At 41.5% G+C, this 27,098-nt stretch overlaps 1 protein-coding gene across 7 annotated transcripts in view; it reads left to right on the plus strand.

Moving 5' to 3' along the window:
• The window catches only part of lrba (LPS-responsive vesicle trafficking, beach and anchor containing), a 194,049-nt gene that overhangs the window by 30,781 nt on the left and 136,170 nt on the right, over positions 1-27,098 (plus strand). For 6 of the 7 annotated variants that reach the window (XM_030426003.1, XM_030426021.1, XM_030426031.1 and 3 more), the window contains exons 7-29: positions 151-270; positions 1,470-1,616; positions 2,789-2,986; positions 4,475-4,608; positions 5,345-5,453; positions 5,808-5,960; positions 6,324-6,492; positions 6,705-6,784; positions 7,583-7,645; positions 8,269-8,366; positions 8,661-8,753; positions 10,252-10,360; positions 10,715-10,796; positions 13,182-13,305; positions 13,414-13,606; positions 20,198-21,640; positions 21,735-21,925; positions 22,325-22,478; positions 23,337-23,517; positions 25,205-25,338; positions 25,959-26,066; positions 26,188-26,329; positions 26,633-26,978. In XM_030426003.1, the coding sequence (XP_030281863.1) occupies positions 151-270; positions 1,470-1,616; positions 2,789-2,986; positions 4,475-4,608; positions 5,345-5,453; positions 5,808-5,960; positions 6,324-6,492; positions 6,705-6,784; positions 7,583-7,645; positions 8,269-8,366; positions 8,661-8,753; positions 10,252-10,360; positions 10,715-10,796; positions 13,182-13,305; positions 13,414-13,606; positions 20,198-21,640; positions 21,735-21,925; positions 22,325-22,478; positions 23,337-23,517; positions 25,205-25,338; positions 25,959-26,066; positions 26,188-26,329; positions 26,633-26,978 (4,571 nt within the window). The remainder of the gene's footprint in view (positions 1-150; positions 271-1,469; positions 1,617-2,788; positions 2,987-4,474; positions 4,609-5,344; positions 5,454-5,807; positions 5,961-6,323; positions 6,493-6,704; positions 6,785-7,582; positions 7,646-8,268; positions 8,367-8,660; positions 8,754-10,251; positions 10,361-10,714; positions 10,797-13,181; positions 13,306-13,413; positions 13,607-20,197; positions 21,641-21,734; positions 21,926-22,324; positions 22,479-23,336; positions 23,518-25,204; positions 25,339-25,958; positions 26,067-26,187; positions 26,330-26,632; positions 26,979-27,098) is intronic. The other variant, XM_030426011.1, reaches the window with a different exon arrangement.

The raw sequence follows: 27,098 nt of genomic DNA on the forward strand, positions 1-27,098 counted from the left end.
ACATCACAGAAGCAGGTTAATTGAGCAGGCAAGAAGATTCTCACCATGTGCTCACTGGTTGATATCTTGTGTGTGTGTGTGTGTGTGTGTGTGTGTGTGTCTGTGAGATGCTCCAGATATACAGTAACAGATTTCCTCTTGTTGTTGCAGTGGTACATGGTGACTCTTGTTCACATCTACAACCGCTGGAAAAACAGTGAAATTAGCTGCTATGTGAACGGGGAACTGGCTTCCTTTGGAGACATCGCCTGGTTTGTCAATACAAGTGACGTAAGTAGCAACAATTTTGATATAAAAATGACCACACGTTGTTTATTAAAACTTTGGTTTTTGTACTGTTAAAGACATAATGTGTCGATAAGTGGCCTTTTGAAGGTGCCAGGAGGTGGATTTTGTTAGCTTGGGACAGAGCCAGGCTACTTATGTCCCACTGATTCCAGTCTTTATGCTAAACAGAGGTAGAGCCAGTGTTTTGTTATCGGAAGATCGCTGTTTCAGTTCTTCTGGTCTGCATCTCCTTGGGCAAGATACTGAACCCCAAACTGCTCCTGATGTGCTGGTCGGCACCTAGCATGGCAGCCGCCGGCATCAGTGTATGAATGTATGAATTACTGTAAGTCGCTTTGGACAAAAGCGTCTGCTAAATGCCCTAAAATGTAAATGTGAACTAAGCTAACTGGTGGCTGCGTGTTACAGCTTACATTTACCATAAGAGTGAAATTGATCTTCTTATCTTAAACAATCTAGGCAAGAAAGCAAATCATTTCCCAAAAGTCAAGTAGGTATGTGGGAACACGCAACATATTTTCTATAAAATATCAATACTCAGGAGCAGATACAGCTGTACCAAAAACAAACAAACAAAAAAACCCTGAAAAAAAATGCCCTCATGCCCTCGTCATTCAAAGATATATTTTTGCTTTCCAAGGGCTCAGGGGTGAAACCATTCTCTCCATCTTTTAGCATGGACAGTACAGTGGAGAATGACTACAGATATACACACACACCCTGAACCTCGCACACATCACAGAATGAACCCTGTCACAGTCCCCAGGATTGCTTTCTGTCATGCTGAGATATGAGATTCTTAAATCAAATTTTGTTAGGAATGAAAATGCCTCCACAGTGTAGTGTAATCCTCGAGAAGTGGCAGCATGTCAGAAAGCAAATGAGCAACTTGATTGAGATGTGGCCTCATCATTGTCAACACTTCTGCTTATCTCTCGCTGACCATAACCAGAGGAAGACGGAACATTATCATGTTAGCGACAGTATACTCATAGTTTGAGGCTGTGTGTCGCCATTTATAGCCAGTGTTAACATGCCTTTACCCTCTCTTCTTTCTGGCTATTTTCGTCTTATTTATCATTCCTTTCTTAATTCTTTCCCTCCATCCCCCCCCTCCCTTCCTCCTTTCATCTTTTTTGGTGTCTTTCTATAATCTTCTGCCTGCCTCCCTCCTGCTGCAGACGTTTGACAAGTGTTTCCTGGGATCGTCAGAGACGGCGGATGCCAACCGTGTTTTCTGCGGACAGATGGGGGCAGTTTACCTGTTTGGAGAGGCGCTCAGCGCTGCTCAGATCTTGGCTATCTATCAGCTGGGTCCGGGCTACCAGGTTCGAAGGTCTAAAATGTCCTTGATGAGATGTCTGTGTCATATTAAGATTTAAAAAGAGACAGACTTCAACTATAGATAAATTCTGTGATGGTTTTGGAGCATCCCAAAACACAAAGAGAGGATGGTCTAAGGGGATTTACCTAGTCAGTCCATGATATTATTCCTTTTCTAGATAGTTGAATATCATTGTCGGGTACATTTAATGCTTTATGTGCTGCAGTTTACGGGCAACAATATATGGAAAGCCATGTATTTCAGCAAACAAGTTTATCTAAAAACACAAACCAGAGATAGCGACAAAAAGTACCTGGCCCAATACATCCACATACAATGTAAACTGCAAAAACCATGACACAAACAGGTTTCCAGAGTATGTAATGATTATATGTGCATGCCCGGAGAAACTATATACAAAAGTCAATATAAATAATCTTTATAGAAATGTTTATAAGTTCATAATAAAGAATTTATCACCCTTAATAATGCATTTTTCTTTTTTGAGATGCTGTAGCTGCAAAATGCATGGTCAACTGCCAATTATTTCCTTAATAAGATGTGGTTTAATCCTAGTGCAAAAAAAGCTTAGTAAATGTTTACAAGTGACATAATTGTGAAGGTAGTGAAGTTCATTAATTATGCTTGCGTTGCTAATATAAACAATAAAAAGAACAGTTCTGAATAAAAAATCTTATTAACTTTAAGCATCTTACACGCATTTATAGGGCCCTTATTGCCTCTAAACTAAGGCTTATTATAAGCACCTTATTATAAGGCGTTACCAGTGAGAATAGGACCACTCTTAGTTAATGTTTTTGTAGAACACAGTATGTTCATGCAGAATACGGCATTAGTGCTTTATAATGAATGAATGAATGAATGAATGAATTACTTTTATTATTGTGTCATGCATACAGTGTATGCCCAGCCCGCAGGAGCTTTATAACGACTGATAATGATCTAATACTTTACTAATATGCATGCTACAAGAGGGTCACATAAATAAACATACTAAGACTGTTTAATTGGACAGATACATTTAAAGTGCTAGTATTTGGTATTTTGAAAGTTAGACGCTCATGTGTTACTAGTTAGTTTTTCTCTTTGTGGTTCCATCGGTATATTATGTTCTTTTCCAATAAATGTCTCTCCTTTCTTCTTCCTTCTCCTTAGGGCACATTCAAGTACAAGGCTGAAAGTGACTTGCTGTTTGCAGAGCATCATAAGACCTTACTGTACGACGGCAAGCTGTCCTCTAGTATTGCCTTCGCTTATAACCCTCGCGCCACAGATGCCCAGCTCTGCCTTGAGTCCTCCCCCAAGGACAACACCTCCATTTTTGTCCACTCACCCCATGCACTCATGCTGCAGGTAATTGTGCCTTTCATCTAACCTGTTGGTTTAATACATGCTGTTTCCTGTTAAGTTGAAATTGACATTGCTAGGACCTAAAGTCACCATGCTGCACTTGCATAAAAGCAACGTTGGTACGAATTCTTTCAGCACCTGCATGCCTTCTCCTACCTCCCACTGTTCCATATGTGCCACTCGTTATTCTTTCTTTCTACCTCTGCGATAATGAAAGTGGCCCAGTTGGCATCTTTTCATTTTAATATCCTCATTAGGGCAGAGGTGCAAATGTGTTGAGCTTGCCAGACTGCTGCAGCTGCGGAAAAATGCCATCCTGATGCTCTAATTATGGAATTAGCCTTCCGAGATTTAGTTTGGAACCACATTCTAGTAGTTGTGCATTTTTACTGTTAGAAGTAGGTGGTGAACTTTGTGGAAGTTTTCCATATGTTGCTTACAAATACACACACCCACACAAACAACCCACGACACCATTTCCTTACTCCTGTCGGGTTTTCTTTTCTCAAGCACTAATTGAGTTTTCTCTCATGCCCTCTCATCAAAGCAAAGGCTTTGTTTCCTTTGTGAGGGAGGCTTTTGCTGCCACTCAGACATATGCTTCCTACACCACACATACGCACACACACACACACACACACACACACACACACACACACACACACACACGTGAAATATGTATGAATATGTGACCTATATTTTGCTTTGCTGTGCCCTGCTCAAGAATTCCAACCCTATAGAGAGTAAAAAGTTTTGCCAAGCCACTGTTTGTGTTGTAAACATATATCAACACCGGCTCCTGCACGAGACTGCCAAACAAAATATGATCAGTTTTGCTTTACCATCTGTTTTCAACATGTTGTGACTAAACAATGAAAGAAACAACCACTTAGGAGCATTAACCCTCTCAAACATGTTCATGTCTGCAATTTGGATATATCAAGGAGGTACAAATGCCAATGGCAGCATGTTGGTGATGATAAAAAAGCATATTGTAGTGGTATGATAAAGAAAACCCCTACGGAACTTGGGGAAAAAAGAGCTTTTAAGTTTTCTGCTCCCTCTGCTTGGGACAAGTTACAAATTAGCCCAAAACTTTGGGAGCCGGTCTCACTGGAAACATTTAAAGTGATTTTAAACAACTGGAAAGAAAGTACATCTGGCTATAGATGTTTTTTAATGTTGATTAATGTTTTGATGTTTTATGACTCAGTAGCTTTCTGTCTTCACTTTGTTATGTGTTTGTTTTATGTCTATGAGTGCTGCTGCTAATGTTGGCCAGGACTTTCTTTCCTGGTTAAATAAATGTTAAATAAGACTCATCTTTCGGTCATGACAATGCAACTACTTGCAAATACTTTAAAAAAAAGTTGAAGGATAGACCTAACTTGGTGTAAAAAGTTGTGACTATCAAAGCAAATATCTGTGAACCATGGGTAAATGTTTATCGTGTTACGTGTCAAATGTGGCCATGTGTGTTTGTTTCTTTAGGATGTGAAAGCCGTGGTGACTCACTCAGTCCAGAGTGGCATACATTCTATCGGAGGCGTGCAGGTCCTCTTCCCTCTGTTTGCACAGCTGGATTTTTGCCAGCCCTCCAGCCACGAGCTGGACACCTCCGTCTGGTAAACACAGACACACACACACACTCTTTAATGTGAAACGCTGTAGGATTTGTTTACCTTCATAAAATCGGGATTTTGTTTCGCTGCATCATTCTCATCGTATGTAATGCAAGAAGTGAAAATAACAAGGCTGGTAGTTTGACTTTACTGGCACGATCAATCAATGACGATGTTTGCATTGAAGTTGTGTGGTAATCCTGATGTGTTTGTGCAATGCAAATTCTGTTAACACTGTTCATGATTATTGCATTACAGCTTATAGCAGCTAACTGATCTTGAACCTATACACGAGGAAAGTGTATTCATTAAAGAGCTACTCCACCATTTTAACACAGGACCACCAGTTTGTTCTTCGTGGGGAGTACGAAACAGTTGTCTGTTGGCATCTGTTGCTCTTTGGGTCAAGTCTGAGAACATAAACCAAGTGGTGATATCATCAAGTTTATTTAAGCTTGGAAATGAGACTACAAATCCTTAGGAAAGCCTGCATTACAAACTCAGGGTGTGGACTTTGTTGCACTAAATTGCACCGTCGTTTTATCTGCTGCCCTCAAGGTGATGCTTACTGTCGCCCTCACACAATGGGGACATGACACCCTGATTCAATCACATTTCATGTAGGATGTGCCCTTCACAGTCAGGGCTTTGTCAGCAGCTTACATAGATTATTGTCACTGTCTAACTCACGGCTCTCTCACTTTCTCTCTTTGTCGCTGTCTGTCTGTTGTCCTTTTAGCTGCACTTTGCTATCCTTTGTGATGGAGCTCTTGAAGAACTCAGTGGCTATGCAAGAGCAGGTCCTGGCCTGCAAAGGCTTTCTCGTCATTGGCTACACTTTAGAGAAGGTAAGACAAACAAAAATTGGCTCAGCTGGCAGAGAAAAACATGAGAGCCCTTGTACCATACCAGTAGCTGCATGTAATGAACCCAGGGCAGTAATAAGGCTCATCCTGATTCCCTTAACACCACAAACACACACCAACACTTGATATGGGACAGACTTTGTTTTCCCCTCTGCTGTATTTTGGAGGTCACGGCTGGCTTGTGTGCTTGTTAAGCAGAAGAGGAGCTCCTCCTCATCTTTCTCTGCGTGTGCCCTTTCCCTCCCCTTTTTGCTTTCCACGTCTTTGACTCCCTTCGCTGACATATCATCCTCTTCTTTTTCTTCACCTCCCGTTGTGGCACTGTCTGTGCTCCAGTCTTCCAAGGTGCACGTGACGCGGCCCGTCCTGGACATTGTGTTGGCCTTTTCCAGATACCTAAGCAACTTGCAGAATGGCATCTTGCTCCTCAAGCAGCTGTGTGACCACATTCTGTTCAATCCTGCCATCTGGATCCATGCCCCTGCCAAGGTAACATGAACACACAGCAGCACATTCTTTTGCATTTGGTTGCATTTGTGAAGATAAGGCACACACATATCGGTTACTACATTCAGACATGCACAATCAGAATCACCCTCCTTTTGCGATGTTCGGTCTTGCCCTATTTTTTATTTTCAGTGTTTCAGAGTTCAACTCTGAGTTCAAGGTTATCCCTCCACCTGTGACTCAATGGCTGCTATTTAAATGAGAACGGCTTGCCTACAGCCCTTAGGGGGCTTCGAATCCTCCATTTTCTTCTCATAGGAACAGAAAGCTAGGACACACTATAACTGGATTATTCCACTCTAAACCATCAAGCGTGTGTTTTCATGTGTGCTTTATCTTCTCCAGGTGCAACTGACACTCTACACTTACCTGGCTACAGAGTTCATCAGCACTGTGGCCATCTACAACACCATCCGCAGGGTGGGCACTGTGCTTCAGGTCATGCACACGCTGAAATACTACTACTGGGTTGTGAACCCACAGGACCGCAGTGGAGTCGTGCCCAAAGGCCTCGGTGAGTGTGCACAACAAATGCAAAAGCATCCCTGTCCGCAGATCATGCATGGAAAAGTAGATTTCACGTGCACACAGAAATGTAGATGCACACGTGTAAATGCACAATATTTACAGCTACAAGTCCTTCAAATTATAAATCTGGTGGAACACTACAACAAGAAAGACCAGACTGATCATCTTTTAATTTTATTCTGCTGTTTGTATTTTCAGATGGTCCAAGGCCAAACCATAAGGAGATCCTTTCATTGCGAGCGTTTCTGTTGTTGTTTGTCAAGCAACTCATAATGAAGGTAGGTTCATGATGCCAGAGCCAGCCAGCCAGTCGCCCAGCTACAAACAGACAAGACAGACAAATAGACTTATATTGACTCACTTGAGGAAGTGGCACATTTGAAGGGCAAAATGATGAGTACTTGTGGTTCCATCGGTAATATCTAAAATGTGTCGTTGCTGGTGCTCTCTGTTTGAAGTGGATTTGCGGTTTTGTTGTGGATGGCAATGAGATGCACTTTGCCAAGGAGCGAATTACCTGCTATTTTAGAGACAGAATTAGACAGAGCCTCACAGATACAGTACCTGATTCATGCTGGATAACACTTATAGACATCCACTTGTTTTCTATCTGTATTTGTTTACTTTTAACTTTAAGTATTATTCTTCATCTGAATTGTTTTTTGTTTTTTTTGCGAAGACTCATCTGTGTACTGTAAATTTGTTTCATAAGACGTACTCTTTATTACAAATGGTTCACCATAACATGAGAGCTGTTTCAAAAAACACAATATAAACAAATGGAAATAGATATCTTCCTCGTCATACAAAAACAAGTGTTGTTAACTTTTAGTCAAACCGCTATTCTTTGACTGCTTTTCTGTTAGATGGCAACTGTGCCCTTATCTTCTGTCGTCTATAAATTCCTTCAAAAGGGCAGCTAAAAACATTTAGATTTTTTTTTCTGGTAAGATCTGTTTTATGGACATTTCTGCTTGCTTTATCAATGTTTTTCTCTTTGTAGAATCAAATAAAGCCTGTGAATAGTATATAGATTACTGTGACGTGATGTACATTTGTCTGTTATTATATTCTAGGATCATGGAGTGAAGGAAGACGAACTACAGAGTATCCTCAACTACCTCCTTACCATGCATGAGGTAGGCATGTGTGCCGTTGTTCATGCAGCCCTGACCAGCAGCAAACTCGCCACCAGATGGCAACATAACACAACTGTGCTGCGCTTTCTTTTTCCGCCATCTGATATGCAGAGCTGTTGCTAAAGGCAGCATCACTGTTCCTTGTTATTTTTCCAAGTCTGCCAGTTAGCAGTCTTGACAGACGTGGTTTTGTTTACAGTGGAGTGATGCATAACAACTGAATCAGTCAGATCCGTCAGAATTGCAGTGAACCTTGTCAGAATAAGGGGTGATTACAACATTGCCTGGAAAAACCGCTGACATGTAGCAGCCTTTCATTTGTACAGAGCTCTTATTGTAATTCTTCAGTTCAGATCCTTGTGATGTATTCCATTATTTCTACTGGATTTTTTACTACCTCTCCTTCTCCCATTACTGCTTCTACTGCCACTGCTAAACATCCCCAGAATAACTCGATGAATTTTGCATGTATTAGCATGTATTTTGTATTGGCATATACAGCTAAGAATGCCTCATGATTTAAACTATCCCCTCTAAAGTTCAGCTTCAATAGATGCAGAATGTTCCCACTGCCCTCTTTAAACACCACAATAACCTCAAATCCTGTCTCCTCTCTCCCACAGGATGACAACCTCATGGATGTGCTGCAGTTGTTGGTGGCTTTGATGTCTGAACATCCAGGATCCATGGTCCAGGCCTTCGACCAGCGCAACGGCATTCGGTAAGCATCGCTGTGTTTATTATCTGCAGATGTACTCATTATTTTCTTTGTCTGCCATGCTCAAAGTAAAAATGGTCGGAGTTAAAGCAGAAAATTTCAAATTTCATAGCTTCAGTCTTCTGTCAGTGTAGTTCTATGCATCACTTTATATTGTGGACATATTTATTTTTGTTTTGTCAAAGTGTTTTTTGCAAGGATATGGTGCACACTATACAGCAAAATATCTGATTAATGCTAAAAATATGTAAAATATTGATGATAACTTTCATTGACCTGAATTTTCCTTTTTCACAGTGTGATTTACAAGCTTTTGGCCTCAAAAAGTGAAGGAATACGAGTCCAGACACTCAAAGTGATGGGCTATTTTCTGAAACACATGACACCAAAGTAAGTACCGTCACAAAGCTGAAATCTTTGACACTCCATTGAGAGTATAGAGTTGTTGTTTGCTTGATGTATAATTTACATTACAAATGTACATTGTATGAATAAAAAAAAACCCACAAACACACACTTTTAGTTTGGGCTGGGTATTTAACTTTGATGCTTTTATTGCACCCACCAAATTGCGTCGATACTATCGAGTATTGAAAAATGTCTTGTCATTTGATGCCAAATTTCAATATCTCAGGAGTTAACCTCATTAGCGTCAGTCAGTCAGTAAGCATGCATCATGCTCGTTTTGCCAGGATCTGATGGTGTTGATTTGCTGTGCAGGAAAAACACAGTCAGTTACATGTTTTAACATAGTAACTGACTTTACACACGTGTATGTATAAAGTATTCTTTTGTTAAAATTGTACTGAAGTCAAGGTGCCAGTATTGAATTTTTTAAATGATACCCAGCCCCACTTCTAATGGTAATCAAATTATTAATAACTGAAAGGGAATTACAGTTTTACTATTGATTCTATAGCTTTCATTCTCCAACATCTTTTTTGTAGTTATGCTCATTGTGACGTTTTTATGTAGTTTTTATGGTTGTTTTCAAGGCAATGTCAGATACCGTTCGGTCCCCTATAGTGACAGAACAGTAAGTGTGTAAGTGTGCAAAAGAAATCACATTAAACAGCAACATTTAATGAAATCACAATGGGTTCTTTTAATGTTAATACTCTGCCAACTTCAACTAAAATGAAAACGTGAATTGTCAGACATTTCACCACCCCTTCTTAATGTCATTTAGAATATTCTTTTGATATTCTTTTCTTTTATATGTGCCACCTCTGATCTGTTTTTTGTTTAATCTGCAGTCAAATGTCCAGTTCTGCACCAATGTCCAGTGAGCAAACACTTATCCAGGGCCCGGTGTTATTTACTTAATTAACTCTTAATGACCGATAACAGTGTGCACAACTTAAGCTGAACTAGAAATACCAACGACTAGCCCTGTTGACGCAGCAGTAAATAAGCCTTGTGATCCAGATGCAAGATTGACTGCAAACAGTACACAGTTTTTTAGCTGAGCTACGATGCTAAAATTGGAGCTGATCCATGATCAGAGATAAAAGGCGATGAAGGCTCATCTGTGAAGAACTGCTTTTACTTAGTCAGCAGGGATTCTCTTTTTCATTTCCTGCATGTCAAAAATCAGCTGGAGCTCAGCTGATTTATACTGTTACAGATTTCAACCTCTGCAGTTATTTGACTCATCAGAAACCCCAGATTTTGCCCCTGTCAACTCTCACGATTTATGATATTCCGTGGCATTTTCTATATGATCCGATATTACTTTTCAAATAAAAATCATAGTTGAGGTATTTCAGTGCGCTTGCATATAATTTACCAAATCAGAGGAGGTGCTGCATTGCTTTCTGATACAACAATGGTCTGGCAAATGCTTATGTTTACTGACTGACCTTTGACCTCTTGATATCCTGATCAGGAGGAGAGCTGAGGTCATGCTGAGTCATGGTCTTTTCTCACTGCTCACTGAACGGCTGATGCTCCACTCCAACCAGTTCACCATGACAACCTACAACGTGCTGTTTGAGGTCAGTCCTCTGCATACGTGTACACTCCAGGCCTGTGCTGAATTTACAGTCATAACCTCTGTGTTCTACTGCCTGCCATTATTTATTTTGTTGCAATTTAACTGACCTTTCTGTCTCTAATTATCCATTTCTTCCTCTGTTATTCAATGTGACAATTTAATGAGTTTGCTGAGATAATACATTTTATGGCTGACCCCGTGAAAGAAACTTGATTTAACAATTATTCAGCCATATACGACGTGAGGGTGAAACATATACACAGCTTTGTGTATCCATAGTGCGGTTTGTTTCTCTGTTATTGTTGAGACCAGTGTGGATATTTACGACTCGAATCCCCTCTCGCTCCCCTGGTAGATTCTTACAGAACAGATCTGCACTCAAGTGATCCATAAACAGCATCCGGACCCCGACTCCACTGTGAAGATCCTCAACCCACGTAAGTGCCTCCTCTGCGCCACACTACTCTCCTAAATCATCCCCTGCAGCATACCCTCTCTACATACCTATTGCTCCATACAGCACTGGAGGATAATTCCCCGCGGAACCGTGCGATTGCTATATACATTCAAACAAATGAACGTCATAAATTCTACAGCCAGAGGGTATTTTCATACTACAGAGTGTCAGATATAAACCTAGCATGAGGATGGTGCAAACGCTTTGTTTGACAAATGTACACACATCTGCTAGTTTTATTGGAAGCCTGTATCATGTTTTGTCAGGATTAATTTTCATATAGAGGAATGATTCGTGTAATAAAACTTCACTTAATTCAGTGTGTGAAAGGTGTTATGTTTTTGTATGCATTTATTTAATATAAATCCAAATAATTTAGATTTAATCAATTATTTAATTGCATTTAAGTCTATTTGGAGTTTGTTTAAATATATTTGCTTGAGTCATAAAATGTTTGTTTAGTATTTAAATGCACTTGTGATGTAAATATTTAATGTTTTAATATAATGGTCTATCATGTGAATATTTATATTATTATGGGTTTTATAATTAAAACAATAATTAACATAGATTTAAATTACATTATTTATGAATTAATGTTCAATAAAAGTATATTTAAATGCAGCCATATTTATTCATATCTACTGTATTACTACACTATTTCGTCTATATACATTCAGGAGTTGTGGACCACCAAATCAATAACGTTACATCAAAACTAGATAAGATGCAACATTTATCAACAAAGTGTAGAACAAAACAAAATACTGCTCACAAACAAGCATACAGCCTAGAAAATAGAACTTTAATCATGATCAAATAACAAAAATATGAACAATTTTAGTGCTACAATCAATGATGGCACTACAACCAAAAGTACGACCAATAGGGATGGAGGTGGAATACAAAAATGACCCTCCTTCGAACACTGCTACAAAACAGTTTCGACCGGTGCATCATTACACACAGGAGAGGAGGTGCAGGCTCATTTTTTTTATACGCGGCAACATAATAAGCTGAAACTGTGACCCGTGGCTTTGATCAGTGTTCCCATCTTATATTTTCAGGCTGTAACTTACCTCCAATTTCACGTCGGCTCGCACAATCTTTTCATATGCTGAAATCTTAAGTATTCATTTCAGCAGAGAAAAGAAAACATCCCTCTCTCTTTTTATACTGCTGCTCCCACACATACGTGCACCTTTGTGCTTTAATCAGCTTGAAATCCAACGCTTGGTATAATCACAACCAAGGTTTACTTCCAACCACCCTTAATCTGACATGGCCCTGCTGTAGTCACACATTGATTATCTAAAGCCTTTATTGTGTTAAAAACTCTGCTGCCCAACCATCCTCGACAGGCGGTATATATCATAGAAACCTAGTACGGGTCCGTACATGTGAGCACATTCTGTGGAACATAGAGCGGTGGTCTGTTTCTCCTTTGCCCTGCATTCTCTTGATTTAATCTGCGACAAACTCCCAAAAATGGCCCCCTGATTGCAGTCTTTAGCAACGTCAGAGCCAATCAAACAAACCGAGGAAGTACCGTTTCCCTCAAATTAACTCAAGGGAAAAGAACCAAGAGCAAATGGAAAAAAGGAGGGAATACGCCATCCCTCCATCCTCATTCCCGGTACATGCTGGGGTAATTTTCTGGCGGTAAAGGTTCAGCGACTCATAATTTGAGTGACTAAGGCGTAGAAACAACACAACCGTCTGCCGGGGCAAGGGGGCATCGGTTAGCGCCAAGGTCTGAAGAGACGAGTGAAATCCAAGCCCTGCCGTCTCACTACTCAAGGCAAATGGACACTGACATTGTCTAGATAATTCATCTAAACAGTCAGTCTCTTTGGTTTAACCGAAGCCAAGTCCTCCAGAAGGGGCCGTGACGCCGGCTCTCTCGTTTGAAACAATACCAAAACCATTACAATGTGATAAAGATCAATGGCCCGGAATTTTCTTTTTCATTTTTTTGTCCGTCCTGTTTTTCTTACCACAGGCACAGATTTTCAGGTGTGTACAGCTGCGAGTTCAGATAGTTTGTGACACAATGATTTGCACATGTTGGAACCAATGTATGATTTAGTTGTTGAGTTGTGCAGTTTCTTCCTCTGTGCCCCTCAAAGCGAGTTTTATTTCCAAGCAAAATGCTGGATGTTTCCAAATCCAACGTTTTTTACTCTAATCCTTAAAAATACTACTTGCTGCATTTGACTGTATCATATTACAAAAACACAGACATATATTCTGAACAGATACAGAAAAGAAGTATTTTTATATTTTATGGCACATTAATTTCTGCAGAAATGTAAACTTTTTTTCTTTTGCCTTTTTACCTCAATCCTCCTCAATATTTTTCTAGAAATTCTGAAAGTGATAGCTGCTCTGCTGAAGAACTCTCCTCCATCCCCCGAGAGCATGGAGGTGCGCAGGGTCTTCCTGTCAGACATGATCAAACTGTTCAATAACAGCCGAGAGAACCGCAGGTAAGAGTTCGACCACTTCACAGGACATAGATCTACATCACACACCAGTCCGCGTAGTATTTACACGCCAGCGGGATTCACATTCAGCACTACATTTTTTCATTTCAGGAGCCTGCTGCAGTGCTCGGTGTGGCAGGAGTGGATGCTCTCCCTGTGCTACATCAACCCGCGAAACACAGAAGAGCAGAAAATCACAGAGATGGTGTACGCCATCTTCCGCATCCTTCTCTATCACGCCATCAAATACGAGTGGGGCGGCTGGCGCGTCTGGGTGGACACCCTGTCCATCACCCACTCCAAGGTCAGAGCGCTCATTATAACCATGCACCACACACACACACACACAAACGCAGGTTAGACACAGCTTTATTTATCTTCTTATCTTCATCTTCTTCTATCCCCTCATCTGTTTCGTTTTTAGTTTTTTACTTTTTTGTTTCTCTTCGTTTTACCTCGCACCCTCTTTATCTCTCTGTAAACACACACTTGCGCGCACACACTCACAACTTGCTCCAGTATTTTCAGCCTAATCATTCTAAACATTCGCCACATGACTGCAAACCCTCCCGGTTTGATCCCAACCAATACAGACAGCAGTATTCAGTCAAACCCATCATCTCTGTCACCCACATGTTTAGTTTGAATCTGACATAATGCAGCTCATCAAGTAAGAAATTAGAGAGCAATATCATCTGACCCTTTAACTCTCAGTGTAGACTAGCACAGTAATTGAACCTTGCCTCTCTCTGCCCATCAGATTAAGCTATGGAAGCCGTACAGTGATTATAATTTAAAAGCGAGTTGCAGTATAAACCAGTAGGAATCAGTCCACCAGCCCTTCCACTCTTTATTTACATACAGAGTCTCTTTCTTTCACGTTGCACAGATAAAAATAAACTTCTGGCACTTCTTATTTCCAAAAGCTGAATTCAAAATACTGCTTTAGTAATTCACTGTTGATATCAAATTACGCTACTCTGTTCCAATGCAGTGAAGTAATTGAGGCTGGTGTCAGATTGTGGTCTGGGGGGTTTTTAAGCCTGGCAGTTTGAAGGTTGAGTTAAAGAAGTGCTTGTGATATGAGACGCTTCACTGTAGCGTGAAGGTGCTGTGAGCGCTGGCGTCCAGTAGGGGGCACAGACAGACTGCCCGGGAGACGATCAGCATGAAGGCAGCAGTTAGCAGGATGCTGTGTTTGTGTGTGTTGTATACTTGATGCTCTGCGCCCTCTGTGTCTCTCCACACCTCTGAACACTGTAGAGCTAACCTGCAGTGAAAATGTACAAATGAAGGTTTGAGGAGATGTAACACATTCAAGAACAGTATTTGATGTAAAATAGTCACAAAGATGAGGGCACATTGTGACACAGTGAAAACATAACACGTCTGCACTCTTTACCATTCCCTTCTTCTGAAATCCAATCCAACACTTACAGCCTGACCAATAATCAATTTTTGGGGCAGATGCTGATATTGGGCAGTAAATTCTAAATTCCAATTTTGATATATGAGCCGATAAACACCCTTTTTTTTGCAGTGATCCCTCAAATGTGGTTATCAAACACATGTATGTCAAAGATATGTAATAGAGACAGGATACTTATGGATTAGCAATGAACTTTATTGTCTAAATAACATCTGTGTACCGAATCAGTACTCATCACTGGGAAGTTTAATAATCATAAATTAACCGAAGAAGATTTTTTTAAAATTATAATATTGATGATACTGGACACTCCATACACTGATGCTGATATATTCATAATAACCCAATATTGGCAAACCCGCCATATCAGTTGGGCTCTACTAACAATTCCATTGTACAGTATCAAAGAAAAAATATACTGTTGATAATATTAATGCAGAAATCAGACACTGGCCGATACTTGATTTTTGGAGACTATACCAGTAGATTTGATTTCATTGCTAACGATCCCTCAGATGTGACATCGAACATTTGTGACAAAGATATGCCATGGACGCAGGATATTTAGCAACTTTTTAGCAATATTTCAGCAATAAACTTTATTGTCTGAAATTACATTAGTGCACCTAAAGCTTCATGGGATTTAAGCATCTGTTTTAGCATTATAATCTCTTAAACAAAGAATAATGTTTTTCATACCAGTGCATGTCGGACAACACACATGCCAATACCTATGTGATAGGCAACAACAACAAGGATATATCCGTCAGGCTCCAAACCTTTTGTTCTTGTTTCATCTGCTCATACAGCTGCAGTGTGTCGGGGTCTAACTCTGCAGCACAGCCAAGTGTCTAGATCGGTGTTGTGAAAAATTTGTGTATTGTATTTGTACCCGACCATCCTGTAGAAGCCTTTTTTTCCCCCTTTAATTGCAAAAGATTAATTTCTTGAACTGTTTCTTCTTGGCTCCTGTAACATCGGCAACAGAATCTCACACATACAATGTGTATGAATAAACTAATGCACTTGTAAGATGTGAGATACACACACGTGCACACATTCAGGCACAGTGCAGGGACCCCGCCTGTGACTTGGATAGGTGCAGCGGCTGCTAGCCACCAAGATACATGCATCTGCTATAAAAAAGCTAAAGAAACTCAATTGCAATTTTATTGTCCCGTTTGATAGATTTCCTGCCACCTTTGTAGCACCAAAGCTGTTTGTCACTGTTGCTCTCTCCTCCCACTGCTGCAGGGCTCTGTGTGTGCGCTTGATCGTGCATGTGTGTCTGTGCCTGTGCGAATGTGAGTTACTAGGCACATTTTCTCGTTGCCCTCCTTTTCTCTTGGGCTCTAGGAAGCCCCTCTCTCCGAGCCCATTGAATATTCATCGGAACCGTGCAAGAACAATCAGAGAAACAAGGCCTCATAAATACAACCAGCCCACTGGGAGCCTCTTGATAACTGCATATATGCATTCGCAAATCAAATACATATTTGCACACTTCTTCTCGACATACACTTGATGATTTAGTTTGCCTTTTGTCATCCGTGGCAAAGTTGTCAGTTAAAGATGATATGCCACATGCTGAATGCATGTTTTCACCTCTTTGTTAGAAAAGACACTTTTTCTCGTGGAGATTTTGTCAACGACTGAGAAGCTTTGTTCTGCATTTTATCTAATTGCATTATTTCTTTGTGTCTAATGTTTTCCTGCATTTCATTTAAGGCTCATGTTCTGTCATGTTGTTTGAACAAAATAGTAAGGTTCCGAGTGTAAGAGTTTAGTTTTTGTCTTGCTTGGAACTGTAGAGTGGTGTTTGATTTGTGCATTGGGATTGGCTCTAATTGCTTTGTTACTGCACAAGCAGCTCTTGTTGCCATAAATTCAGTCTTTTCCATAGGTTCGTGCAAGGCTTAGGTGTGTGTGTACTTTATGTGGCGAGGAATTTGGGCTTCCTTCAAAAAAATGTTATGTTTTTCACATTTTCAAACCATTCTCATTACAATATATTTATATATATTACAATTATAGTTGGAGAAGCCATAGCAGATAATAATTCATTAACATCCAGAAAGCTGAATGATAAATCTTGCAAAAGAAGTCCACTGGGGACCAACCGCAACCATTAGATCTGTCATTTGGTTAGTTTTGATGCTCTCCGCAATGGTTTTACATTCTTTTGGCTTAAGTGTTACCCAAAACGCTGGTGCTGTGCCTGAACATTATAATGGATGACAATTCCATTAATTTAATATTTTATTTTACTGTAACCACCTGGCTATGATTATTTGAGAGGTTAAGTCAATGTGCATTGGGCTACAAGTTGTGTGTGTGTGTGTGTGTGTGTTTCTACGTGTATATCCTTCTTTGTCAGTCATTAGGAAGTAAGTGTATCTGCCTATGTGTCTTCGCGAATAGACAGATGTTCTTGCAGGTGGGCACGCTGACACAACAGCCCTCCCACCCTCAGCTCACACACACACCCAAGGTGCCCCTCGTCCATCTCTGCACACAAATCAGTTTGAGAACAAGGAGATCTCCAAAAGAGAAGGAATGGGGCGTGAAGGTCCTTCTGTCCTTCAGACTCCCACTGTCAGCTAACTTCATTATACCTGTCAGACAGTTAACCACAAAGATAGATATGAGAAGAAATGAGCCAACAGATCTTTGTCAAAATATATCATACATTTTAAGAAGTAATTTAGTTTAACTTTAGTTAATCATCCCCTTTTTAGTTCATGGGTCAAATGCAGAGTAGTTTAGCCATGCAGCTTTTTGCCCTCTGGGGTAATTGAGACATTACACACACAAGAATCAAGCTGTGGTTCTTGGCATTTCAAATGGATGCATTGACAGTTGGACAAAGGAAGGAGAAAGTGAGAACACCAAAAAGCCAATCCTAGATACTAGCCATGCATCAAACGTTGTCTTTACTACCCAGTAGAAAGCCAATCGGCCATGCTTGTATCCACGTATTGGATCTTTTTATCTTGTAATTCTCAAAGAAATATAAATATCTCGCAGTGAATGGAAACCCCATGGCTTAAAACTATTTTAGTGAACAGTAGCCTGAAGGGATCCTTGCACAAACTTGTCGTCCTATGGTTGTGATAGAAATTACAGATAAAGGCTGCATGCATGTTACTGAATCAGATGGGCGGGAGAAAAACTACGAAGAAAAATGTTTTTACAAGGAGCGAGAAAGGAAGATATTGCGAACAAGAGCGAAAACTGCACAGCCAGCGCAGCAGCAGCAGATGACATTGATTTTGGAGGTGGAATTGCATTTAGCTAATCGGATTAGAGACATGCTGCCCTCCCCATTTCCCCCTTTGTTTTGCGGTTGGTCCCTATCTATTTATCTAAATGGGGACGCCCAGGCTCCCACTGTGGGGGTCTTCCAAGATCAGCGCTTTGCCACCCTGACCCTCACCTAACAGTTTGTGGTGTGAGGCCTCGGTTTATTCTGGATCAGTTGTATGTTCTCTGAAGGTATACGTTGTTTTGGAAATGTGATCACAGGTATTGTTTTACTGCAGGAAAGGGGAGAGTTATTTTCCTAATTTTTTTTTTGGTTTGAAGTCAAACTATTGAAGTATATCAATGTCTTTTTGTCTATGACAGTGTGTCGCCTTCCAAAGCAAGTCTTTCCAATGATCTGGCCGTGCTGCGTTCAGTTAATACCATGTTACCTGTCACATTAGAAAAGCCCACCATGTTGTTGTACATTACCATAACATTTTTCCATACCCCACTGAGGCCAGGCCGAGTCATGGAGTAGAATGAAATTAGATTAGATCAGCGCTGATGTCTTAGCCACCCAGGGCAGTTTCTATATATTGCAGCAAGGCTAAACGCTCTTTTAAAAACCACAGAGACATATACTACCTCTGCCTAATGGTAACTGGATCCGTTACAGAGCCCCGTTTAAGGCCAGCATACATCATCTTAATGTACAGACTGCATCCTGAATCTATGACGTTATGTTCTGCGCCACTCTCCCACATAATTTCCATAGCGGTGCACTCTGAATGCAGCCTTTTAATTGCTAAAAATGCTAAATGTCAAATTAAGCTCAAACTAATGGGGTAGAAGGTCTTGCTGTGTGATCAGTGGGGAAAGAGGGAGAGAAGAGAGAAAGAGACGGACTACTGGCGCATTTAAAACAGGCTGTGCACTCAGAAAACAGCTATGGATTACCAATCACTGCTCCCCACTACGGAAGATTAATGAGCACCCGTGTAGCAGGCTAATTTAGAACAATAACGCCTAATTAATTACAAATAATCAGCTTCTTTCTCTCCCTTTCCTTTCTTCCACTCTCAATGACTCACGTTCTTTCACTCCTCCTCTGCAATTTCTTATATATTTTTTTCTCCCTTTTGATCTCTGGCTTTCTCATTTTCTTTGTTTCTTTCTCTCTCTTTCCTTCCGTCCAAATAGCCTCAGGTGAAAAAGCAGCAAAAATGGGTCTAGTTTCACCCCCCCTCCCTCCTCCTCCCTCCACCACTGAAACCCATCTTTGACTTTCTGTCCTCCAAGCCCAGTGATTAATGCAGGGTCTTAAATTAGGCGTGGGAGGATTTGCCGATGCTGGACACGCACTCAGCACAGCCAGCAGACACACACTAATAGTATCTACTGCTAATCTATGACTGCTTACATGGATGGGCTCTTCCTCAAATGCCACTGCAGACCATTGTCGTTATAGACTAGCAGTCTAGTCCACCCATATCAGATGTAAGAAGACTGATGGAGGTTAATAGGCTGTGGGCAGCGGCACATAAGAGAGAGGAAAAGTTTTAAATATGGCACAGTTGGCCACAAATGGTCCCAGTGGGTACATATAGTAATACGCTCACAACTAAAGAGCATTTTGAGGATATCTTGCCTCTAGAACTTGATGTTTCCACATCGAACGGGATGTTCAGGCACAATGTGAGGTGATTAAAAGGATTCAAGTATACATCAGTCGATATAAGTAAGAGAGAGGGAGGGTTTATTTGATCAGATGGTAAAACATGGATTTCTTTGGAATTTTAACTTTTTGTTACATAATGATGTAACATGTTTAAGTGCATTATTTAATAGGTGCATGTCATGTATCTTTAAATACAATGGTTTGCATAGACCAATTTGGGGCCTGGCTGATTATTGGATCAGATATTTAGACATTTGTTTACATTTTTTTTTTGGGTTAACTTCCAATTAATCCAGCCTTTTGCAGCCCAGCCCATTCTACATATGTATATGCATACAGTTAATGGTGTATTTGCATAAACACAATACAAATGTCGCTATGTCTCTAGATCTCATGATAATTGATAATGATCTCCAAATCTAAAAAACTAAGACCTGAGTTGTAAGAAATCACATTTACCCTTGGATAAAAGGATAGACCAATAAGGTGACAAAACAAATGGTATTTCATACATTTGAACCTATCGTCTTCTGTCTTTGCAGGTAACCTTTGAGCAGCACAAAGAAAATCTGTCCCGTATGTTCCGGCAGTACCAGCGTCAGGAGTCTGCAGGCTCACTGAGCACAATCCGAACCATCTCTGGTGTCAGCCAGAGCTCAGAGACCATGGAAAGTATAAACGGGCCATCTGCAGAGGAGACGGCTCCTTCTACTGTCATTGAGCTCACTGTGGACGAGCTGGCCCCAAAGTCTCCTGACTCAGCATCTAGTTCAACCATCACCTCCAGCCCATTGGAGGCTGCTGATGGAAGGGGACCTGCAGCCATCACCGTGTCGAACATCCTGGCCAGGGCAGAAGAAGAAGAGCAGAAGTTGGTTCAGGAGTCTTCCGAGGCTGCCGCGAGTGAAAGAAAAGGGACTGAAGATACTACAACACAAGAAAACAATGAAGATGGGCATATTGAAGAGACCAACAAGCAGGAACCAGTGCCTGAGACTTCCACTGATAAGCACACTGATAATCTACAAACATCAGTTAGCAACCAGGTTGAAACGGATGATACGAAAGCAGTGGAAGTAGTTAGTGAAACTGCTGCAACATCTGCGAGTGATGATGCAAAAACACCTGTAAGTGACGATGAAAAACCTGGGAGTGATCCTGACAAAGGTGAAGCATCACACTCCATGACAGATGACTCTTTAAATGAAGCAGATACAGAACTGACAGTGGTTTCAGAAGAAAAAGATAAGACTGACCAAACATCCCCTGAGACTGAGGCCTGTCTGGAGAACAGTGTGTTGGGTGGAGCCTCCGTCTTCAATGAAGACCTGGTGGACGTGTCGGCTGCCAGTGACCAGATCCACCCGAGTGATGTTGATGATAGCCAAGAGGAGTCCTCTTATGTATCCGCTGCCACGGGAGAGGAAGAGGAGGTAGATAAAAAGGAGGAAGATGAACATGAAGATAATGAAGGCAAGGAAAATGATCGGGAAGGACAAGAGACGAAGACGGACGATGAAAAAGATGAGAAACAGGAGGTCGGAGCACAAGAAAAAACTGCAGAGAGTGAAACTCAAGAGGTGTCTGGTTCGGAGAGTCACACTCCTTCAGCTGAAACACCTGAACAAAGTGTCACAGAACCACCTAAAGAAGAAGTTAAAGAAGAACAGTCTTCCACCATAACTGAAACCACTACTGCAGACCAACAGCCCTCAGAAACCACACTGCCCTCTACAGCCGCCCAGGAGGTTGCAGCGGCATTAGACTCCATCTCACCTAGCCAGCCTACAGAGACCACCACCACCACTGAAGACCAGTCCAGTTCTGCAGACCGCAGCGCTGCCGCCTCCGCCGCCCCCGAACCTGGCACCCAGAAGAGCGCAGATTCTGTCAGCAAGACCAAAGAGATCAAAATCGCCAGGCTGGATGTTTCTAATGTGGCCTTAGACACAGAAAGACTTGAACTGAAGGAGACTTCTTCAACAGTACGATTCTACTTTCTTTACTTTTTATCTCTCAAAAATTGTGTTCTATAGACCTGATCATCGTTTTAAAGATTATTCTGTTGTTTCTCTGTAGGAAACAAGCCAAGGCCAGGCCGCAGCAGCAGCAGCAGCGGGAGGACCTTCAGGTCAACAGAGAGAGAGCAGCTCTTCGGCGCCTCGTTCCACCATGTTCCGTATCCCAGAGTTCCGCTGGTCCAACATGCACCAGCGGCTCCTCACTGACCTGCTCTTCTCTATTGAGACAGATGTTCAGATGTGGAGGAGGTAGCGTACCAAACCGCTGACTCTGACTTTGCTAATGCTTTAGCTAACAATCATTTAGTTAATTGATTAATGGAATAGCGATTTATTGGCTTTTGATTCCTCTGAGGAGACGAGGGTTTTATCCCACAAGCTTGCTCCTAATGAAGTGGTGCATGGGTCTGAAAGAGCCGTTCACAAATCGTTGTGTTTCTGCCTGACTTTTGCAGATACATGTTCACCTGCAGTCGTGGTTGTTCAACAATTAAAATGACAGCTTCCATCATCCAAAGCTACTTTTGTTTTGTTTCGATTGAGAGACCTCTAGTGTTGTCAAAAAAACACTCACCTATGTTAAAGTGGTTATATTCTACATTGTGGGGTTTATTAACAAAGCACGTTTTCTTTTCTTTTTCCTCTCAGCCACTCCACAAAGACGATTTTGGACTTTGTGAACAGCAGTGAGAACGTTGTGTTTGTCCACAACAGCATTCACCTCATCTCCCAGGTGGTGGACAACCTCATCATGGCTTGTGGAGGCATTTTACCTCTGCTCTCTGCTGCCACCTCCTCCTCTGTGAGTCTTCTTATGTGTGTGCGCATGTGTGTGAGAGAGAGTGATTTTACGTGTGTGTGCTTAACTGTGGCTGTGTATGTAGTTGATGGCTCCAGTCACAGGAAGTTATCCATCCACATTGACCTTTCCCAATCACATTAGACTACAGTTAGCTGCTTCCTAACATTGTTAGTTTGTTTTTGTGTCGTCTGATCTCGGTCACTGTGGCTCTGTCGCGTGATTCTTTGCTCCTGTCACTTTACTGGCCTATCAATGAAACTGGTTGATGTTCAATTCCATTATAATTCTATTGCATTCAGTTGTTGTTGGTCTTAAACTAAATTTAAATCTGGATGTAACAAATGCTTCTGTCAGGATGTATACTGTAGTATTTACATGACAATTTTAAAAGCAATTTATTCAATAATTTTAGGATATATTTCTTTTCTTTCACATATATGTTTATTGGCTGGTTATAAAGATATAGTAAAAAATAAGTAACAAACAAATTAAAGAAATAGATGTACAATATGCATTTTCTCTATCATCATGCAGTCGTTTTATTAGCGTACTTTGTAATTCTCATCCGATGCTGCTGTTTTGACTCCTGTACCTTCTGTAGTGTACATGACATGCAGTATTTTTAAGTTTTCTTATGTGACCAAAGCTTTTTTTGTTTTTACACAAGATATTGTTGTTTATTTTTTATGCATTCTTATTACTTAAACAGAGAAAACCCCTTCTCATAGTTACAAATCATACTTAATCTATACTAAATCCTCAATTATTAAAAATATAGAAGATGTTTATCCTGTTTATTTAGCTCTATGATGACTTCTACATTAAGTACTGAGCACATGTTCCTCTCTCTACTACCAGCATGAACTGGAGAACATTGAACCATCTCAAGGTTTGACCGTGGAGGCTTCCATCACCTTCCTTCAGCGCCTCATCAACCTCGTGGATGTTCTCATCTTTGCCAGCTCCCTTAACTTCACCGAGATAGAAGCTGAGAAAAATATGTCATCAGGAGGCATCCTCCGACAGTGCCTTCGACTTGGTACGCCCTCTTTTCCCCACCAGTTTTTTCTTTTAGTAGACTCATTATCCGCTAAAACTGCTCATTTGCTTTAATCTCATTTATTCTTTCTCTTGTCTGTCCTATTTTTTTCAATTTTTTAATTTACTGAGCCTAGTAATATTTTTTTAGCGCTCTTTCTCTTCATCCGTGTCTTTATCTCCTGCTTTTACCAAGCACTCCGTCCTCCCCTGCTCATCGATCCGCCTCATATCAGCAGGCTGTAGCCTCTTGTGTTAGCCTCAGTCATGGCTCCCTGTAGTCTTCTTGACCCTCCCCTCTGTATTCTCTTTCTTTTCCGCCGTCTTCCTCTCCATCTCCCACTCTCATTTCCCTCGCCTCTTTTTGCTCTGCTCGTATCGGCTCTCTCTTATCTTGTTATTATAACTCCACTGCATGGCAACACTCTAAAATGGCTGCTATCGTGATATAGTGAGTTCTCCTTAATGGCCTTGGCGGTACTGTACTGCAGCGTAGCCTGAGGCCTTTTCCTACCTTCTGTTCCAGGCTATTACAGTTGCCTCTGACAGCATCAAAAGGCCAAGCCACGCTCCAGCTGAATAAAAGATATTGAAATTCGTACATTATTCATTTTATGTGGCGCACCTTTTCAGCAAACACAGATCAACACAGTGAACACTCTCACTCAGCGTGGAAGTGGTGCAGTACTTTCTACACTGATTTAAATAATTTCCTCATGCTTTGTTCCAGATATGTAATGGTGCATATCCAGGTATCGGTTTTTAGCTTTTAAATGCTCATTACGCTGAAGGTTGCAAACAAAGAAAAATGCAAACTTGTTAAAACAAAGAGCGCTCCTCCTCTCAGATATTATCCAACTCCCCGTGCTGCTGTTGGGGTTTTCGCAGGAAAGCGATGCCAGCGTACTACAGGTCCGGATTTAGAGAGCAGCCGTTATGAAATGAATATTTGATGAGGTATGCGCTCCCCATTGCTGGCACCTAATCTGATTTTGTAAGACTGTAACAAGGTTTTAGCATCTCTACCCCTCCCTCCCCCTCTCTTTTTTATAAATGGCCGTATGAAAGAGTAGTCCTAATGGAAAAAGCGAGCCCATTTCCAGACAGAATAATTCCCTCCTTCGTAATCTAAATGGCTCAGAGTTAACATTTGTCAGTTGTCAAGTATGGAGCAGTGGGGGTTGGGAGGGTCTCCAACAGAGGAGCTGCACATTAGATTACAAATGGTAAGTGTGCCAGTTTTGAACCCGCCTAAAGTTGTCGTACCGCAAGAGTTTTTCGCGACAAAGGACGTATCGTCCTGCCTACTCAGCATGTGCACACCCGAGCAGTGTCATTTGTTATGGGAGCTGCACACAGTGGGTGTGATTCAAGAGCACACCCTTGCACTGTGACCTTGGGAGGAGAGGTGGAGCAGGGAAGAGTGAACGATGCTGCCAGAGTTGGCCAGAGCACTGACCTTGTCATGGCCCCACTTTTTCTCCTTTGTTTTCGTCTCTCTCAGTCGCTCCTGTTCTGGTTCTTCTAGTTTATGAGCCAGATTTTCACAGAGATTTATCTGTTTGTTTGTAAATTTGCTTTGGATACCATCTCTTTCTGGGGACTTCGGCATAATGCTTTTACATATTTCTCCTAGAATGACTTTATTTATGATGTCACATGATATCTCTTTCTCCATCCCTCCCCAGTGTGTGCTATGGCAGTGAGAAACTGTCTGGAGTGTCAGCAAGCCCAATTCAAGCATGGCACAGAAGGCTCAGCACGCAGCTACACAGCCATGCCCAGCACTATGATGGGAACATCCAAGTCTGCAGCTGCGCAGGCAAGTGAACCAAATCATCTCCTCACTTTATTTTCTACACACACACACACACACACACACACACACTTCATCTGATGTTGCAATTTCAAATTCACATTGTAAATCTCTGTAATCTCTCACTCTAGTACCAGTTGTTCTTTAAGTTTGTATTTTTTTCCACTTGAAAATTCATCTTCCTTTGCTCTTTTCCCATACTCAACAAAACCTGGGGGAGCTTTGTGCTCAACCCTGCTCACCAACAACAGCCAAGTGTTATTGCATTATCTCATATCTTATTATATTACCGCAGTGGTTGCTATTTGTGACACTAGACAGGGCCTTGTGTCATTGCCCCTTTGATTTGATACAGTGGCTTCCAGTAAAGTCATGTTGTTCTTCCCTGAACCGGGTGTTAAAGCTCATTTATAATGCAGTGGCTCCATAGAAAAGCCATTATGTTAAGGACATGATCCCAGGAGGGATGGCTTCCCTAAGCTGGGAAACCTTACCCTGCTCCATGAAGTGCACATGGATTAATAAACATTCCGATTGGTGTAAAGTACTCGTGCGGGTCACACTTCACTTGGAGACAATGATACAATTCTTGCGGTAATTGTTTTCATTTTTCTGCATGCACGCAGAGTCCTGTTGATGCAGTGACAGGTGGAATGTCTCCAATCAGAGACCTGGACCGGCTTCTTCAGGACATGGACATTAACCGCCTCAGGGCTGTCGTCTTCAGAGATATCGTGAGTTATACAGAAAACACATCCACTAACGTGCTGGCAAAACACAACGTGCACGAAACCCCTGAAATTACTCAAATGATCAGACACACTCAGGTCGTTTAGTGTATATTGTTTGTTTCAGGAGGACAGTAAGCAGGCTCAGTTTCTGGCACTTGCTGTTGTCTACTTCATCTCAGTCCTCATGGTGTCCAAGTACCGCGACATCCTGGAGCCCCACAATGACAGGAAACACCCTCAGCGGTCGCAGTCTGCCAGGAGCACAGGTATACAGAAGCTCCGAAAAAAACTAACATCTGAAATATTTATCTGCAAAGAAAAATCGCACTGTAATCTGTCATGTAGTTGTTCCCAATCTTTTTATGCTTTGACGTTTTTATAGTTCATTGTATCTGTACAGTATTGCACTACACAGTATTAAACCACAGAATGAGAAGAAAAGTTTATTTTATCTTGTTTTTCTTCCCCTGTTGTCGGTGCCCCAACCTCATGGTTGGGAACTCTTGTAATTAATCTCGCTGTTGTGACTTTATCGCTCACATCTCTTCCTAATTATTGTGTCTCTTTAGATAGCGGTGCCATTTCTGGTGGACTAGAAGTAGAGAACGGCGTGTCTCTCCGGCGGTATGATTCCGGCATAGGTGACGACCACACCTCAACTGCAGCGAGCGAGGCAGACCTGTCATCCTCTGGCGTTACTCACGGCCCAGACGCAGTCTCAGAGGCCTTGTCTACGCTGTCATCTGAGGTCAGACCTTCTCAGCCCGCTGATTCGAAGGGCAAGAATGTGAAGGATATCCTGCGCAGCCTAGTGAGCAATCCTGATGACGTCATGGTGGATCCAAGTCTGCTGCCGCCATCATTTGTAGGAAGTATGGGCGATGCAGCCAGAGAGCAGTACAGCTCGTTTGATAGGTGAGAACTCGGGTTATGACTTGACATACACACTCATACTAATTATAGAAAGTCTGCACATCTGTGATTGCGGGGAAAACAATCTGGACTAAAATCCTGTCTGTGTTGACATGGGTGCAG

Source organism: Sparus aurata, chromosome 1, assembly GCF_900880675.1.
Source record: "Sparus aurata chromosome 1, fSpaAur1.1, whole genome shotgun sequence".
In the NCBI taxonomy this organism is placed as follows: Eukaryota; Metazoa; Chordata; class Actinopteri; order Spariformes; family Sparidae; genus Sparus; species Sparus aurata.